Genomic DNA, 17,348 nt, shown 5'->3' on the forward strand with positions numbered 1-17,348 from the left:
AGAAACACCTGATTCTGTTTCTCTTTGGGATCCATACCATTCTCTTCCAGCACCCCTTTCTCATGCATCCCCGTAGCTACATCATCTTGACCTCAACCTGCAGGAGGTTCTGGGGTGCAGAAGTGGCCCCCTTCTGAGGGGCTGCTCCTAGATGAGACCCTGTGTCTAGGGAAATAGATCTGGTTCCCATCCTTAAGAGATGACGGTGTATTGGTTTGCTATGGCTGCTATAGCAAGTCACCACAAACTTAATGGCTTACAACAACACAAATTTACTATCTTACCATTTTGAAGAGCAGAAGTCTGACATGGGTCTCACTGAGTTAAGATTGAGGTGTTGGTAGAGCCTTTCTGGAGGCCCTGGGGAAGAATCCATTTCCCTGCATCTTCCAGCTTCCAGAGGCCACCTGAGTTCCTCGGCTCATGGTCCCCTTCCTCCATGTTCAAAGCCAGAAACAGCAGGATCTTCTCACATGGCATCAGTCTGACCTCCCCTTCTTCCCTCTCCCATATTTAAAGACCCTTATGATTACCTCGGACTCACTCAAATAATCCCATATAATCTTTCTACTTTAAGGTCATCTGACTAACAACCGTAATTCCATCTGCAAACAGTTTCCCTTTGTTATGTAACCTCACATATTCAGTTTCCAGGCATCAGGACGTGGACATCTCTGGTCATGGGGAGGGCACAAGTCTGCCTACCTTAGATGGTCAAATGTGTCCACAGAATATACAAGAGATACAGAGAGAGAGAGAGAGAGCAGATGTTTCCAACTAAGTAGAAGGAGGGCATTGACATGTCAAATAGCCATGAGCTGATCATTGTTAAGGCTGATTGATGAGAGCATAGGGATTCATTAAGTATTTTGTCTACTCTTAAATATGTTTGAATTTTTCCTATAAAAAGTGTTTAAGCGCCTTTGTTTCTCTATTGCTTCCAAGACGCACCCAGACTAGGCTTCTCTTGTTGCATGAAGTTTAAATATTAGCTGTTAGGTTTTACTATTCCATCCTCATCCCCAGCCCCTGCCAGCTGGCTACTGGAAGGGTAAAGAGCTCCTCCAGATCTGGCCAGTGGACAACATACACTCCAATAAAAACTTTTTTAAAAAGAGTGCAGATCTGGCCAGTGGGTACAGGGCAGCAGCCTTTTGGGGTGACATCCAACAGCTTTGCAAAACATTTTGACCTGGATCACACCAGAAACTAGAGGAATACTCGTGTCAGAGGCTGCGTCCCTCCCACAATTGCAGTCCACAGAGCCTCTGAGGGCCTTGATTCCTGTCATTGGCTGCAGTCCAGGGGGCACATGGTAACCAAGGGTGACCCCACAGTGATGACAGAAACGGGACTGTTCTGGAGCCCTCCTCTGTCTTCAGTCAACCCTGCAGGTTGGCTCAGCTGCCCCAGGTCATTTCTGATCAACAAAACAAATTTCTGCTGATTCGAGAATTCAACAACAGTCCTAGATTTGGGGCCAGCTGACATCATCCCTATAGGAGGGAATGAGCTAGATCCTAAGGTGGGGGTGAATTCCTTTGCAGCCAAGCAGAGGCTCTGAGAGGTGGCCTGTGCTTTGGGGTGAGGCTCTTCCTGTAAGGGTGAGCAGAGCCCACCCTCCCCTCCTTGGGGCATGAGAGCTTCCTTGGCCTCAGTGTCTTCCCTGCTGTCTCCAGAACATAGTCGCGTGGCCCTTGGCACCCTGTCTACTTTTTCAATCTTCTCCCATGGAGGCCACCTCCCCTTCCCCACTGTAGTGTTCAGCCCTCTCACCTCTCCCAGCTCTCACTCTAGAACCACAGCAGAGGCAGCAGGAGTGTGAAGGTGGAGAGGACACTGCTGGGAAGGACACTGTTCTGTCATGGGCTGGGGCGTTTCAATGTAGGTCAGTGGGTCACCTTGCTCGGCTGCACACCCGTCATGCCCCTGTCCTCTCTGTCTTTCACTTCCTCCACCCGCAGCTCCCAGAACCACGCCCCCCTTAGCTCCTACTCAGTCCCCAGGAATGTGGTCCGGGCTGCTGTGTTCCAGCCTTCCCAAGGCTCCTGGTGTCCCAGAAACCCAGGAAATCGATGCTCAGGACTCCCAGAGAGGATGGCATCTTGAAGGTGAGGCCAACTAATGGATAAGGAGAAGGAGTCAGGTGGGGAGGGGGAGGAAATCATTAAGGCTCTATGTAAGGAGAGGGGAGGACTGCAGAGTGAATGGGCAGTGGAACAAGAATGGATTTCCTGGGGCAACAAGAGAGAAGAGATGTGAGAGGAAGGATCTGGGAGACCAACTAACCCCTGCTTTCAGTTTAACAAATATTTATGGTTTTCCTCCTTTGTGGGAGGAGCTGTAAGATGTAAGAAATACCAGGCCAATTTATGAATGAAAGTGGGGGACACAGGACCTTTAGAGGCATAGGAGAGCATCACTCAGGTCCCAAGAGGAGACCCAGGGCTCCAAGAAGGCAAAAAGTCTAATCCAGTTCACACAGTTTATTGAGACATCTGTCCAGGACCCAGAGAGAGCAGGGAGCCTGCTCCAGTCTCTGCAGATACCCTGGTATCTCCTACACACAGGGAAGCCTCTGAACGTTGAGGGAAGTGGCAGCCAGGAAGGGGGACTGAGATGGAGACCTTGAGAGACAAAGAGGAATGTTGGGAACTCAAAAAGGGTGTGCTGAGCTCTATAATGGAGCGTGGGAGTGGAATTGGGAGTGTGAGAACCCAACAGGATATCATGCTGGTTGACCAGATGGTGAAATGAGATCAGTGAAAAATGGTCACTGTTTTCAAATAACTGTTTGGATTGTGCTTTATTTGGCAAAGGGGGGGCAGGTGGGTGGGGAGGGGATGGCTTGTCCAGGCATCAGAGTTACTGTAGGACATTTCAGGGGGTTCCCAGTCAAGAATCTGAATGAGTAGGGTTAGCCAATGGACTATACTGTCTCAAAGAAATGGCAGAGGAAATGCTAGGGAGAGGGTATCTGGCAGGGAGGGCACTGCAGTACAATGGGAATCTAAACAGTAGGAGAGAATGAGGAAAGGGATTTGGAGCCTACAATTTGGGGAGGTAAAGAAAGAAGAGCTGATAAGGGAGAGTCTGCCACATTGGGACAACGGGGGAAGCAGAGCAGCTGTCTTGGGAGGGTGGAAGAAAACTGAGCTACCCCCATGGCTGGGCTCCTGGACTTCTCCCACCTGGGAGATGGTTCGTGTGTGTGTGTGTGTGTGTGTGTGTGTGTGTGTGCCTGCACGTGTGTGTAGGCAAAATCTGCTTTATGGACTGTTAGGTAACTCTCCCTGGGGTAGGAGAACTTCAGGGTCAGCTAGCTGGGGCCCCAGGGGTTTCGCTTGGGTTAGGATGTCCTGGATGGAGTGGCAGGGGATCGTTCCAGAGCTGCCAAAGCCACAGGGCTTGGCACCAGCTGAGGGGTCATGTTGGGAAGAGCCAGCTCGACGCCTACTCAATGTTGAAGAGGAGACAGAAATGCAAGAGTGACCAGAAGAGCTGGACTTGCTGCCACAGGGTTGGAGGATGATTTTGCCATGGGATTGGGAGCTGGAGCTGCCACTGAAGGAGCCAGTGCCTGGTGAGGAGCTGGGCCTCTGGGAAACACCACCACAGGGCTGGAAAGATGAACCAGAACTGCTGGAAAGGCTAGAGCTGCTGTGGACTCCAGAGCTAGAGAGGGAGCAGGGCTCCTTAGAGCCCTTGGAGCCAACGCCATAGGGCAGGACCCCACCAGAGCCCACCGGCTGGAACACAACGGCCGAGGAAGCTCCCGACTGGTAGATGTTGGAACTAGAAGAGCTGTGGCTGGGGATGATGGGGATGCTGGAGAAGTATTTGCCCTCAGAGATGGGGGCCCCGGCTGCAAAGGAGGGAACCCCTGGAGAGCCTTTGATGGGGTGCTCTTTGATGAAGTGGCCCACCGGGTAGATTTTGCCCCTGATGTAGGTCATGCCTGGGACCAGATAACTGTCAGAGGAGCCACCCACCACCTCATAGCTGCCATATTTGCCTACAGAGGTGATGGGGGGGCAGGGCTTCCCTGGAAGGCCACCATTGCTACAGGGGACGCTTTGACCCACTCTGGGGCCACCAGAGCCATGCTGCTCCACCACCACCACTACAGGCATTTTACCCCCAGACACAGAATGGGAGCTGGAGATGTAGGGGCCAGAGTGCGAGACGATGGGTCCCCCACTGCAGGGAGAGTCAGGGATGTTGGAACTACAGGGACTCAGCTTGGCGTTGACCTCCTGGCCACTGCTGCTGGACATCGAGGAGATCTGGGAAACAGAAGAGCTCGAGCCTCCTCCAGACTGGGAGCTGAGGCTTCCTGATTGGGAGGAACTAGATGCACCCTGTAGACTAGGGCTAGGTCCAGAGGAGTAGCTTATCTGCGAATACCCCGTTCCTGGCTTAAATAACGGAAATCCTGAAGAACGACCCTGGGTAGCAATGGACCCGCTGGAGCCGCCACTGGAGCCACCACGGGAGCCACTGGAGCCACTGGAGCCGCCACTGGAGCCGCCACGGGAGCCACTGGAACTCGAAAGAAAACTGCTGGAACTGCTGGAGCCACTTTGGCTACTGAAGCTGCTGGAGCTCCCCTTCCCCAGGAGACAGGGGTCACTGGGGGAGGTGATACTCGTGTGGTCCCTGCAGGGGTCTGAGAAGGTCCCAATGCTCTTGGCCAAGGTCCCTGGGGAGGAAAGTAGTGGTTAGCAAGGGCCAGAGAGGCTGGACTTTCTTTCTCCCCTCCCAGACCCACCTCAGTCATCTGCTACTCTGATCTCTCCTGAGAGGAGCCCAGGGAGAGTTTGGGGTGGAAAAGGCAGGGAGACCCCAAAGAGATGGAGAGTGGGGGAGACTGAGACTCTGAGAGGTGGGGGAGACCGTGGGACCAGATGGAAGGAGGAGATGAAAGACAGAACCACAGAGGACTGAGAAGGGAGGAAAAATAGCCAAACAGACACTGAGAAAAAGAGAAAGTGGGGGAGGGGCAGGGGGACAGCAGTAGAGGACAGGACACTTGAGGATTATGATTGGGTCGCCAGCTTCCCCTCGAGAGGCCAGGCTTGGGTACAGAATGGAAATTCTGCTTCCCGCCTCGGCACCGCCCATGCCAGGAAAGCTGGGTGGGGGCCAGGACATGGGGGCGCGCACTGTTGCTTCAGAACCCGCTTGTACCAGCAGGACAGGACCCTGCACCCCGAGCCCAGCTCAGGGACACGAGGATGCAGCCCTCCTCCGAGGCCCCTGACCTTTATCAGTTGTCTCCCTGCTGGCCAGCACCGCGTGCCTCCCTGCCCCCAGGCCCACATCTGACCGCTTCTGCCTCTACTTCTTTCCTTAACTAATCCTTTGCTCCTCACCCAGGCTCCCCCTCCCCCCACCCTTCCTCTACTCCCCACCTTAACCACCTCCGGTCCCAAGTGGTGTGGACAGAGCCACGTACTTCAGGTCGTACATTTGGAGAGGCCAGATCTGCCCTACCTTCCTCACAGCGTTACGGTGAGCACTAGATGTGACCACGCATGCAGAAGGTGCTTTACAAAAGCAGAAGGCATCAGACATGATTTATTGCTGCCATTCCTCCTTTGAACACCCCACCAAAAACCAGGTCTCCACACTCTGTGAGTTCCCCATTCTCTCCTCAGAAAGAAATTCAATGCATCCACCTCCACGCCAAACCCCAGCTCTGCCCGCAGCCCCGCCCCCTTCACTCTGCTGCACTAATCAGCCAGCCCCCCACCCCCACCCCGCGCTCCTCCTCTGCTCCTCCGATGCCACACAGCCACGGGGCCATGGGCAAGGTCACCGTGATCAACAGCACAGGCCCCGGAGTCACCCAGCCTGGGGTTTGGATCCCGGCTTAACTGCTTTCTAATCTGTGAGCTTGAGCCGGTTTCCTAAGCTCTTCAAGCCTCAGTGTCTTCCCGTGTAGCGTGACGAAGCTTCTCTCACACCATCCTTCTAACGATCAAACGAGCTAATGTGTTAAAGTCCTGGTGGAGTGTCTCGCACATAAAAAGGGCCCTATGAATGGTGACAACTATTATGACTATTAAATATCAACTCCATCTTCTAGCACTCGAATAATAATAATAACAACAACAGCCAACATGAGATAACTGTCTAGGAGTTCGACGGCACTGCGGCACACATTACCTAGAGACTCAGAGAGAAACTAGAGCTAGGTGTTAACTTTAGCCTCATTTTAGAGTTTCAGAGACGGAGGCTCAGTAAATTTAAGCAGTTTGCCTGAGGTGTCAAGGCAGTGAGGAGCGGCCCCCAGACTCAAGCATCAGATTCCAGAGCCCCTGCCCTTCCGCCCTCGCTGGGTCCTCTCCTGGACTCTCCCCACGCAGGGCTCCCCCAGCCTTCTCTGACCTGGCATCTGCAGTCCTGCCCCCCTCCTCTCCCCACTCTCTCTGCGCCCAGGGCCCCCGGCCTCCTACCTTGCAGGAGGAGACTGGCCAGCAGCAATGCCAACATCCCCCGCCCTCCCACAAGCCCTATCCGTGATGCTCTCGCAGAGCCCATCTTGGACTGTGTGGCCTCCTGAGTGACAGCAGCTCGTGGACACCCGGGGCCTTTATGTCAGGGCTGGACATTTCCCGGGCAGGAGTCACTGTGGGGAGGGGAGGAGAGGTGGAGGTGGAGGTGCCGGGGGCGGGGGGGGGGGGGGGAGTTGGTGTGGCCGGGAGGAGCTGAAGTACTGTTTGGGTATTGCCTACTCAGCAGCAGGGGTGGCTGCAGTGTGGGGCACCATGGCCCTGGGAACACCTGGCTGGCCTGCCCGGGCTCCTCGTTGCCTAACCTGGAACCAGGTGCTCTGCCCCGAAGGCCGCTCACTCCCGGGCGGCCACCCTCACCATGGGGCCCAGTCCCCTGGCTCCTTCACCCTCCTGCCTTCCCCAGTGTTGGCCTCTCTGACTGCTCGTCCTCCCTCCACGCACAGATGTGGGCATTTCAACTTTCCCTTCAGTACCGGCTACCTGCTGTGGCCCGCACCCCCGCCTCACGGTTAACCCCGCCTGGGAGCCCTCCACAGCCTCTGGATCCACGCCCCCCTTTCCCTGAGACCCTTCACTCAGCTTCCACTCTCTTCCTCCGGGTATAAGGATCTACACCCCACGCCCTGCTGTCACTGCCCAAGTACCATGCTTGCCGCACAGCTATTACGTGTGTCATCAGCGAGCGGACCTTTGGAGTCTGCACTCCAAAGCCAGTTCCCTGACCTGTCCCTTCCGGGGGGCTCCAGGGACGGCCCGCAGGTGCTGGACGCCAAGGCCTCAGCCCGGAGACAGGCCTGGGCTGAGGACCCCTGTCATAGCTGGGCCTTGGTTACGCACAGGCCACTCACAGCCCCTCCCCGAGGGGTGGCCCTGGCTCCAGTGTGTGAGCAAGAGGCTAATAAGACTAATTGGGAAGGTGGTGGCCCTGTCGCCCATTAATTGACTGCCCAGCCTGGATGAGCAACAGGAAGCAGCCAGCTTGGTCTGGGTAGGATCCACGGTAGGACCAAGGAGGGCCAGCAGAATCCTGGGTCCCTGAGGATGAAGGGCAGGGCGGGAGGACCAGAGCCCTGAGACCTGCTAAGAGGGGGCGGTTCCTCCTCCATCGCATTCCCCTCCCTCCGCTTGGAACCTGACCCCACCCCAGCCAATTAATTGCTCACTGGTATTGCCAAGAGTATCAGTATTGGAAGGCGGGACCTGGGAGTCGGGTCAGGTTCTCTGCCTCTTCCCCAAGCCCACCCAGCCTTCTCCCTGCTCCCCTGGCCTGGACTCTCATTCCCGCACTGCCCTGGTCTCCTCACAGAGGCAGCCCTACCGCCGGAGCCCTCGGCTCGTTTCTCCCTTTCTCTGTCTCCTGCCCTGCTTCTGACCCAGCCCAGCACTGTCCATAGAACTTTCTGCCATGATGGAAATGTTCTCTCTCTCTGCTGCCCAATACAGTAGCCACGAGCCCATGTGGCCACTGAACATTTGAAATGGGGCTAGTACGACCGACTGGAGGAACTGAATTCCTAATTTTACTTAATTTTAATTCATTTAAATGTAAATAGCCACTTGTGGCTAGTGGCTACCAGCGAATCTAGCCCTTGACCGTCCCCTAGCACCCAAAATGGGAGTGGAAGAGAGAGGCGCCCAGTGGCGCAGTGGTTGAGAGTCCGCCTGCCGATGCAGGGGACACGGGTTCGTGCCCCGGTCCGGGAAGATCCCACATGCCGCGGAGCGGCTGGGCCCGTGAGCCACAACTGCTGAGCCTGGGCGTCTGCAGCCCGTGCTCCGCAACAAGAGAGGCCGTGACAGTGAGAGGTCCGCGCACTGCGATGAAGAGTGGCCCCCGCTAGCCACAGCTAGAGAAAGCCCTCGCACAGAAACAAAGACGCAACACAGCCAAAAAAAAAAAAAAAAGAGTGCTTGGTCTAGCCGGGCAGTGGCAGCAGGCACGTGAACTGGGCTCTGACGCAGAGCCACCCACCTGTGCTCTCTCTTGGGCCTGTCTGTCCTGCCCTCATTCCTCGTGAGTGACTGTTCCCTTGAGCCACTCTTCTCTCCCCTGGATGAGCTCTTTCCTCTGAGGGATACAGCACACTTCCATTAACAAATGGCAGAGCTCACGTGGCCGCGAAGAGGAAGTACGGGGATTTCCCCTGGACAAGGCGTTCATCTGATGCTGGGGTGGGGTAGGCAGTGCTGTGCAAAACAATCGCCTAAGCGACTCTTTCAGGGACTCTCACCCCAGCATAACGCGTAACCCCTGGCTGAGAACTGCTGCTCTGGGGGGCAGTCTCCACCCCGTCAAAATACATCAACTCCCTCAAAATACATTCCACGGTGTGGTCCATACTCAGCTACACCCTTCCTGCTTCTCCCCCTCAGCTCCCTCGTCCATCACTCTCTCCTCTAGGACTGACCTCCTGGAACTTGACCTGGTGAGCATCTACTTTTGCTCTTCCCGGCCCTGTTCTCACCCCCTTAGCAACCCCGCTTGCATCCTCCAAGGGACCCGGGTACCACAGCAGGGACATGGGAGTGAAGATCGGGGTCAGAGCAAGGAGCAGCCTCAGCCAGTGCATCCCGTAGAGGAAACACTTGGCAGGCGGGGGCTCTGCCCACAGGCGATGTGTCCCCCCAGCCCTCGTTCTTTTCCCTTCCTCCCCCCGCCTTCCTGCAAGCAGCCGGGAGTCAGCTGAGTGACGGTCATGCTCCTAGAGTCCGAGACTTCATAGCTCTGCTCAAGCCACCTCTGATGTGGCCACCAGCCCTCCTGTCTTGTGAGGAGGTGAATATAAGGCCGTGGTTAGCTCTCAGAGTAACAATAATATTTTTCCTCTTCTCTGTTCTGTGGAGCGAGTGTTAGGGAAAACAGCACCCCTTGTCTGCTCATTACACTCAGCTATTAAATAGTCATTCTTTCCACTGTTGCTATTCATGCATTTTATTGTTTTTGGTCACCCAGAATTAGAGACCCAGCTCCCTCCTGATCCGGCAGGAAAGGGTGAAAACGGGGACTGAGGCAGAGTCTGAATGTGCTTAGGAGAGGCTAGAAGGACTTGTCCCAGGAGGGACTTCTAGGCAGGCTGTGGCCCTCACTGTTTCCGGGGGTGGGATCTGCAGGGGCCCATCCTCTCTCCTTCTCCCGGACTGTCCGAATCCCTCTGGCTGAGAGCTCCTCGTGGGCAGGGAGCTTCTCTCACCCCACAGTGTGCCCCTGGTGCCTGATGCATCACCCCCACACACAGGTAACACACCAGTCAACACAGAATCCTATTGGAGAGGCGGGCGTCCCATGTCCAGCTCTGTTCTCTGGGGCCCCAGGACTAGAACCAGAGAAGGACAGACTCCTCCTCGACAGTGTGTAACAATCAGCTCGTCATAAACATCTGCACGTGCAGGATTAATCTTGATTCTCTCAATGCTCCTAGGAGACAGAAATTATTATTTATCCTTTGGAGCTGCAGACACAAGTTCCGGGCGTTAAGATGATGCCCGCTACCAGTAGCTGGGGGCTTTACCTGGCATCCTGATGCTGTAGGCTACACATAGCTAGCTTTTCCTCTTCTCCCTGGATCGTTGCATGACCTGGCTCAGTCTCTCATTTCTTTCAGTCCTTGTGACCTGCCATCTTCTCAGAAGCCCTCTCTGACTTTCCTATTTGAAATTGTAGCCCTCCAGCCGCACACTCACGGGCCATATCATTCGCTATGTCCTTCCTCTTGCCTTCTTTTTCTTCATAGCTCTTATCAGGACGGGATAGCGTATTACATACAACCTGTATGCATCTGCGTGTTGTTCACTTCCCCCACGAGAAGGTAAGCCTCGGGAGGGTGGGGCCCTCCTTTCTGACTCACCGCTGTTTCCACAGCTTTAGCGCTGCGTGGCTCATGGAGGGAACTCAGTTAATAATGAGAGAAAGAATAGATAATGGACCACTTGGTCAAGCAGCCTGGCCTGAATTTTCCTGAGGGCCCCAGCGCCTGCCTCATTTTACCTCATGTGCCTGACTCACCTTAGAGGAGTCACCTTGGCGACTAAGCCGGCATTAGTGGGACCTGACGGAGGCCGGGCGAGCGATGATGTTAGCGGCACGACAAGGAGGACTCTGGAGGGAAACGCCTTGGAGGAGTCTCTATGCTGCCCTCTGGTGGTACGTCGTGGAACATCACAGACGAAGAACGGAGGCTGTCAACCTTGCGTGGGAATTTAGAGATTATTAAGGAAATCCCCTAAATTCACATCCCAGGGCCACGCAGAGATCAGATGGCAGAGTAGGAACAACGAATTGGGTCACAATCCGATGCCTTCACCACTACACCATCCTGTCTGTCCCCATCACAGTTGAGATTATGCTGCAAAAGAGAAGGGTATCAGCGGGAAAAACCTTCGGAGAGAGGTTTGGTTTAATTCGACAAGTTATTTGAGCCAGTGCTAGACACCTGGTGGGCAGTTAGTTAAAGATTAGAGGGAGAAAATGTACAGTAAGAGAGCTTAAGTTTATACCAAAGCAAGTCTTTGGTCAGATGAGTTTGAAACATGAAATTGGCAGAGGAGTTAGCACGGGTGTGCCCCTCCCTAATTTAACTTTTATCACATTTTATTGTCATGATTTATTAATACATATTTGTTTCCCCTCTAGACACAGAGCTCCTCGAGGGCAGGGAGGACTGAAACTTCTCCCTGAGATTGTCACCAGCACCTGGCACCCCACACAGTAGATGCTCAATAAATGACCATTATATGGGTAAATAGATAAACAAATGAGTCGTTTGGAGTTTCCCTGCCTAGAGATCTTCAAAGGAGAGCAGATAACCAAGTCTTCTGTCTAGTCCAAAGACATTATTCGTCTGCCCAAAGGCTGAGGGCTGTGCCCAACGCTTTCTCAAGGTAACTCAGCTTCTATAATTAGATTATACAAGATACCAGTTCAAGGTTCTCTTCTCTTATTGGCTAAGCATTTATTGACTACCGGCCATGTCCAAGGTACTGAGCCATTGTTCTCTAAATCTATTAGAGATCCTATTCTATTATTTAATTGTATGACTCCATGTTGACATAAAATGCAATAGTGTCCCCACCGCAGTCACTCGTAGGTGAGGTCAGTCAAGGCAGATGGGGAAGAATCAGCATCGTCTAATCTAAATGGATAAGCTGGCACAGTGGGATCCCCTGTGTTAATATTCCATACCATCCAGTCCCACTCAGCCTCCTCCCAGCTAATAAACACAGCATTTTTAGGTACCAATATCTGTTGCTTATTAATTGGTATCAAAATCTCCAACTACTTTTTTTTTTTTTTGCGGTACACGGGCCTCTCACTGTTGTGGCCTCTCCCGTTGCAGAGCGCAGGCTCGGTGGCCATGGCTCACGGGCCCAGCCGCTCCGCGGCATGTGGGATCTTCCCGGACCAGGGCACGAACCCGTGTCCCCTGCATCGGCAGGCGGACTCTCAACCACTGCGCCACCAGGGAAGCCCTCCAATTACTTCTTGCTTTCCCTTCCCTCTCCCACTCATCTACCTGTTGTGTCAAACTTGGAAGAGTTGGTTTGGAACTTACAACCAGTTTTGACTTTGGCACTTGTGTTGTCTTGGAAGGTGAGTTACCTCTGTCAACAGTAGTTTCCTCATCTGTAAAATGGGGTTAATAATTTGCTTTATTGAACACCTTGTGGGCCAAGTACTAGGAGAGAAGTAAGGCGTACAAAGACAGACAAGGCACAATCCCTGCCCTCAAGAAGCTCATACTTTACAAAGGGAGAAAGACATGGAAACCAACATAATGTGGAAATGATGCAAAGAGCCTGCGATCCTTTCCTGGGTTACATCAGGGACTCAGTTCTTTCCCTCACTTTCTCTCTCCTTTAAGAATGTTTTTCTCTTTCCATTCCCAACAAACGCCATTGCACTGGCTTGAGAAGTTGCTGAGGGAGGGCCAGTTTGAGGAATCCAGACTTCCTTCTTCCCTTCTATCCCATACCTCCCTGCCACAGTACACCAGACAGGTTATGTGTGCCTCCCCACAAAGAACACAGTTCTATCCAAGGAGAAAGACTTTTAGATATGAGCTCCTGAGCCAGGCACCAAGACCTTCTCTAATTCCCCCCAACCTACTTGTTCCACAACATTTCTTTCTTCTCCAAGCTATAAACTCTTCACTCCGGGAGTTCCCTGATGGCCTAGTGGTTAGGATTCCGGGTTTTCACTGCCACAGCCTGGGTTCAATCCCTGGTTGAGGAACTGAGATCCCACAAGCATCATGATGAGGCCCAAAATTTACATATTTATATACTTATACATTTATATATATTTATATAGATATATAGATATCTCCTTCACTCTAAACATTTTGATCTACTCTCTGTTGCCCAAACTCACCATTCATTAATGAATTCAGCCATTCATAAAACATGTATGTGACGGTTAATTTTATGTGTCAATTTGACTGGGCTAAAGAATGCCCAGAGACCTGGTGAAACCTTACATTCAGGTGTGCCTGTGAGGGTGTTTCTGGAAGAGATTAGCATTTGAATCGGTAGACGGTGTTAAGATCGCCCTCATCAATGTGGGTGGGCACCATCCAATCTGTGAGGGCTGAACGGAACAAAAAGGTGGAGGAAGGGCAAATCTGCTCTCTGTTTGAGCTGGGACACCCATCTTCTCCTGCCCTTGGACATCGGCACTCCTGGCTCTTGGTCTTTGGACTCAGACTGGGATTTACCCCATCAGCCCTCTGATTCTTGGGCCTTTGCACTCATACTGGGACTTAAAACCATCAGCTCCCATGGTTCTCAGGCCTTCGGACTGGGATTAAATTGCTCCACAGGTTTTCCTGATTCTCCAGTTTGCAGACGGCAGATCGTGGACATTCTCAGCCAATTCGTGTAATAAATCTCCACGTATATTCTATTGGTTTTGTTTGTGTGGAGAACCCCAATACAACATATTCAGTGTCCATGAGGCCCAGGCACTGTATTCCGTGTCAGATTTACACAGATGAATAAAGAGATGGGATAATGTAATTAAAATCAGGACAGGCCTCAGTTCAGATCCCAGTTTTGCCATTTTTCTCCGTATGACCTTGCATGAGTCACTGTACCTCTCCAGGCCTTTGTTTCTCTCCTCTGAGAAATGGTGATAACAATAGGGTTATTGTGCAAATTAAGTGAGAGCTTAATCTCTGTGCCTTGGGCAACAGTACCCCTATTGCACATGCGCAGTAAAAAGCAGCTGCGAGGGTTTATAGCAAACCGTTCGTTGTGTCTTAGGTTGGATGTTCCAGAAGCAGATCCTGAGACAAAAATTCAAGTAAAAGGGATTTATTAAAAAGTTATAAGGGTGGGGAGGAGGGAAAGGGAGTGGGGAAGTGGGACCAGGAAGGGCTCCCCCGGCCTAATTTTAAGCTTCCTGAGAATGGGAACTGTATATTTTTATTCGTTATATTCCCCCGTGGCACCTGACATTGCAGGACATATTGAGGGAATGAGATAATGATTGAATGAATGAGTGAATCTAGTCCACTTTGAGGCCTATTAAATTACAGACTCACACCTACAATTCGCACCTGTTCTAAGATTATTTCCAAACTCTAAACTTAGGGGGCTTTTTGTTTGTTTTATTTCGTTTTTTTTTTTTCAAACCGGTCACATATAGGTTTTGATGGGAGTTAACCATGTAAGCAAACTGGGTCCTAAAGTGGTGGATTTTAAGGTCAGGGAACCGTCATTTCTTTTAGGCCCTCTTCAACCCCACCCAGGCCAGCCACTTGATTGACATCGGGCCATTGGGATCTCTGGGCTCCTGCCCTTCCAACTTTCCTGCTCAAATACACCCTTAAAGAATTTGGGGAAACTATGTACCCCTTACACATTTTAAAGTCAACAACATTTTTAATCTTCAGTTTAAATACTGCAAAGGGTACATTTTCCGGGAAATTGTAAATACTTATATATTTAGAAAGTCACATCACTCTTTTAAATGTAGCGGATGGAATATAACACCATAGCCCTTTCATGTTCATTAACACCCTTTTAATAAGTGAACAAGTCCATTAGCCAGTCAGCAAATTTACCTCATTTATTTTTCTTTTTGGTTCCTTTTTCCATTTCATTTTCCCTATAGAGTTTGGTCCTAATGAAATATTGTTTGCATTGTATCACCTTTTTTGTATTTTAGTGTCTTTTTGGAAAGTCTTTTATTGTATATCTCTATAACAAAAATATGTGCATATCAATAAATTGGAATTTATTTCCTGTGACCATAAGACTATTTTAAAAACCATTATTCTGCCCTGGGTTTATAATTACAATTATTAAAAGATGCAACTGATCAAAACTACAAATATTGACAATGATTAAACAGAAAAGTAAACTTCTACTAAAAATTCATCTCTTCATGAGATGGAAAGGGCTGATTTTTATTTTCCATTGACTTCATTTGGTAGCTCCAGGAAGAGCACCCAGGTTCAGTTCAGGGTGGGCGAGAGAGCTCGGCCTTCCTCTGTCTAGTGAGAGAAGGGTCACTTGTTAATGGAGGCATGTGGAAAAGGAGAACACAGTTCTCAGGCAGATTCATTTTAGGAAGGGACACATATGCTTCTGGAAATTGATCCCCTTACCACTTAGTCCTGCCCACGTCCCCCTGGGAGAGTTTTCATGTTCAGCCAGAGGTATGCAAACCATAAGCTATTAAAGAGAGACTTAACTTGGTTTCTCGGTCTCCAAAACAGGGATCCCAGAATGGGAGAAATGTGGGTCTGAATGTCCTTGTAACTCTGAGAGTTGCATTTCCAACCCTCCACTGGCTGAGTTCCACATCCCTACGCATATGGGCAAGACAGGAACTCAGATGACTTCCAGATCTCTGTAGGTCCATGGCTGTTACGAGGGCATCTGAATGTTCAAAGTCCTGCTCATTGGCAAAGACGCAGCCTCGAGTCAAAATTAGAAAACATGGTTTTTTGTTTTTCCATTTCATGGAAGCACCATGGTCTCCTGGTAGTTCCCAGCTGGCGGCCACCAGGTAGCAGCAGAGAACACAGTGCTGCCAGCCCTGCCCGGAGAGTCCCCGGGGTGGGGAAGAGGCGGTGGGAGGGGAGAGGACTACAGGTGAGGTAGGGGTGTTCACTTTGGCTGTCAGAGGAAAAAGAAGGGGGAGGAGGGGGCTAAATACCGATCTCAAGAGGGGACAGAAAATATTGAGAACAACACCTTCCGGGTTCAGAATAAAACAGAAGGAATGAGGAAAGGAATTAAGGAGTTAGGCTAAATTGGGGAGAATTCAAGGGAAATCAGAAGGGTAGAGATGGGCTTGAGGGCAGAGGCCCAGGATGCCTCTGGGGGATCCATTGTCTGTACTCCTCCTGGGGTGGGTCAAGATCTGGCTCCTCCTGAGATCCGTGGCCCACCTTAGAGGCAGGTGGGCCAGGGGTTTTCTGGAGGCTGGGGTCCTGCTGGCCAGGGGTCATCAGGCCGGGGAGGTTGAGGGGGATCAGTTCTAGGGGGTACAGGAGGCCAGACTCCAGGTTCAGGCAGGTCTCTCCAGGGACGACTGGGGGCTGGAGGTGGAAGGTCCTCAAAGAGAGGGGGTACCCCTGGCCAGGGGTCACCAGGGATTGGGGGGCCCTGAGGCAATGTTGGGGGGCCCTCCTCTGAGGGCTCTGTGGATGAGGGAGATGGATGGTCTCCGCTGCCTGAGATGCCTGTAGAGGAGGAAGGAGAAAGATAAGAGGTTGTGAGGATCCCCCCTCTCCCCGTAGCTACAGACCCAGGGAGCATCACCTCTCTGCGATGGACCACAGCCTGAGCTGATCCCACAAACAAAACTCAAAAGTAACTCTCACACATTCACAAAATACCAAAGTGATCTTAAAATGACATGAAACGCCGTCCTGAACTACTGACTGGACCAACTTTAAACTGACAGGATCCCCTGCTCCCCCCACATAAGCTCCATCCAACCCTGGTTGGGACACCCCACTGGCAGGGCCGCTATATGTGTCTGCAGTCCCAAAGCTGTCTACACCCTGGCACCGCGTGGCACCCAGACCCCATCTCTACGATGACCTCCACACCCTTAACACGGACCTCAGCTCTGATGAACACTCGCCCCACACCTGAATGCTGACCTAAATCGCCACATGCAGCTACACCCAAACCAGCAAAACATTTATTCTGCGCTAAAACGCACCTTCCCGCACCACCTCCATCGCCTTAACTCTTCCCCTCATGTGAGTTCCCAGGATCTCCCTATCCCTATGCACCCAGCTCACCCTTGCCTCATCTTCACCGTCCCCCATCACCCCAAATCACACTCCGGGCCTCTATTCCCAGCTCACCTCCGGCAAAACAGGCAAAGGACCAGGATCCCCAGGAGCTTCCAGTTGAGCATCTTGCCTGTCTCCTGGCCCCCAGTCAGGGGTCGGCTGAGTCTGGGTGCTTGGGGACCCCAAGAGGCTTTATAGGGGAGGAGGGGGAAGAGGAGGCCAATCTCTGGGGAGGGACCGGCCCAGTCACACAAGGAATCACATCCGAACCTAACTGGTCAAACCCATCTGGAAGGCCGTGGCTAATGTGTAACCTCTGGTGGTGTCCCTCACTTTAGTCCCCCAGCTCAGGACCCAGCCACCCAGGCTTTATCGATGACCCAGACCTTGGTCACCCCACCATTGTTTTCATGTCCTCCTTCATACACACCCTGCAGCAACCCCTAATAACAGGGACTTCTACCTCTAGTCCCTCAAGGTCATTGGAAGCCAAGGAATGGGAGCAAACCACGCGTGGGGAAGCAGTGTAATTACAGGGGCTAGGAGGCAGGATGCCGGGCAGGGGGTGGGCAAT

General features: G+C 52.1%; 2 protein-coding genes and 1 pseudogene across 3 annotated transcripts in view; all 3 read right to left on the minus strand.

Moving 5' to 3' along the window:
- LOC307192391 (MHC class I polypeptide-related sequence B-like) overlaps window positions 1-17,348 on the minus strand; it is a 203,631-nt pseudogene that overhangs the window by 126,420 nt on the left and 59,863 nt on the right. The window lies entirely within an intron of this gene.
- On the minus strand, window positions 3,270-6,546 carry CDSN (corneodesmosin; the record flags this gene model as incomplete). Its single annotated transcript, XM_079934862.1, has 2 exons — window positions 3,270-4,702; window positions 6,462-6,546. 2 exons carry the CDS (start codon window positions 6,544-6,546, stop codon window positions 3,270-3,272), a joined length of 1,518 nt encoding a protein of 505 aa, XP_079790988.1.
- Window positions 15,529-16,899, minus strand: PSORS1C2 (psoriasis susceptibility 1 candidate 2; the record flags this gene model as incomplete). Its single annotated transcript, XM_079934129.1, is given in 4 exon segments — window positions 15,529-15,931; window positions 15,933-16,210; window positions 16,847-16,856; window positions 16,858-16,899. Coding segments are annotated over 4 exon segments (462 nt in total). The 3' UTR covers window positions 15,529-15,799.

Source organism: Stenella coeruleoalba (genome assembly GCF_951394435.1).
Source record: "Stenella coeruleoalba genome assembly, chromosome: 10".
In the NCBI taxonomy this organism is placed as follows: domain Eukaryota; kingdom Metazoa; phylum Chordata; class Mammalia; order Artiodactyla; family Delphinidae; genus Stenella; species Stenella coeruleoalba.